Source organism: Propithecus coquereli, unplaced genomic scaffold (genome assembly GCF_000956105.1).
Source record: "Propithecus coquereli isolate 6110/MARCELLA unplaced genomic scaffold, Pcoq_1.0 Scaffold180, whole genome shotgun sequence".
Classification (NCBI taxonomy): domain Eukaryota; kingdom Metazoa; phylum Chordata; class Mammalia; order Primates; family Indriidae; genus Propithecus; species Propithecus coquereli.
The window spans coordinates 3,160,015-3,161,362 of NW_012142746.1; the positions used below are offsets into that span (position 1 = coordinate 3,160,015).

Below are 1,348 nucleotides of genomic sequence, written 5' to 3' on the forward strand. Positions count from 1 at the left end.
ATGCTGAGATCAATTACAATAACAGATGCAGACATGATTTTTCCCAAAAAAAATTCTTAAAAACATCAGTCATCATTGTAAAGTAATTAGCAGGTTAAGAGGTACTTTATAATAATCAGTTTATTACCCACTAGTCAATAATCAACACTTCAGCAATTATTAGCACAATGAAGGGTAATTTTTACTATTTCTGTCCTTTTAATCACTAGCGATGTTATATCTCTAGCAATGCAGTTTGTGAGTAATTGCTCTGTGATAAAGTGCTGAGTGAGTTCTTCAGCACAACAATTTTTCTGTGATAAAGTATTGAGTGAATTGCTAGTGTATTGGCACTACCAGAGTTGCAGATTGAAATTTATGGAGTGCTGTTAGAATTAACTGTGTGGTATTTTTCAGAACGCACTTTACCTGGTGTATAAAGAAAACTGGGAGGATTGTTCAGAACACAACATACATATGTTTACGCAATGGCAAAGGCAGAAAGCATCTTTGAAAATTCTGAATTTGACCTTTCACTGAAGACAATTTTATTTTTGAAAAAGTATCTCTGGAATAAAGTTGAATTGCAAAATGCAGCTCAACTTTTTAAGTACCTAATGCATGTAGTTAGATCAAGCCAAATGGTATATCCTAATAATATAATCAGCAACTTCTTGATATGATTTCTTCTCTTCATGTCCACAGAAATTTAAAAAATCTTACTCTCAATTATTCTTCTCCCATTTCTAATTACTTAACATGTTAAGTTGGAAGGAAATTGTTTTACCTTAAGAGTTTCAAGTGTACCATCTTCTTTGGCTAGGATGCTGCCAGTGATCCCTAAAATGCTAACGACGTTCACTCGAACCCCAACATTACTACTATGAATGCCTGCTTTGCATAATGTCATCAGCTGATCAGGAGTCAGGCACTGTTGAGAGAAGAGCAGAGGATTTACAGTGTTACACTCGACCAATCCCACCAGCATGTGAAAACAGGACTGACAGGAATCTCTTTTGTAGGCTGCATGGTTCTAAGAGTGACATAAACTCCTGGCAGAGAAGTCATTGCATATCCTAATTACTCCCAAATACAGCTGGTAATTCTAAACTAAGATGAGCCCTGCTTATATTGATGTCAGTATCCAATCTATAAAAGAGGTCCCAGGTCCCTTAAGTTTCATTTAAAGACAACCTTCATTCCACATGTACAGACTAAAGAGATTCTAATCTCTTCTTAATATTAATCATAAAAAGGTTTCGAAAGTACAAATAGGATAATTTAGCTTTAACAAAAATAGGCTAAGTATGAATTTACTTTGAGATGTTTGTGTTATCATAAATTATTATTTTTTTAGAGACAAGGTCTC

The 1,348-nt window shown here is 34.3% G+C and overlaps 1 protein-coding gene across 1 annotated transcript in view; it reads right to left on the reverse strand.

Annotated features, from left to right (window-relative positions):
* The window catches only part of HEATR3 (HEAT repeat containing 3), a 58,304-nt gene that overhangs the window by 4,911 nt on the left and 52,045 nt on the right, over positions 1–1,348 (reverse strand). Inside the window, exon 11 of the mRNA XM_012642609.1 lies at positions 767–910. Coding sequence (XP_012498063.1) covers positions 767–910 — 144 coding nt within the window. The remainder of the gene's footprint in view (positions 1–766; positions 911–1,348) is intronic.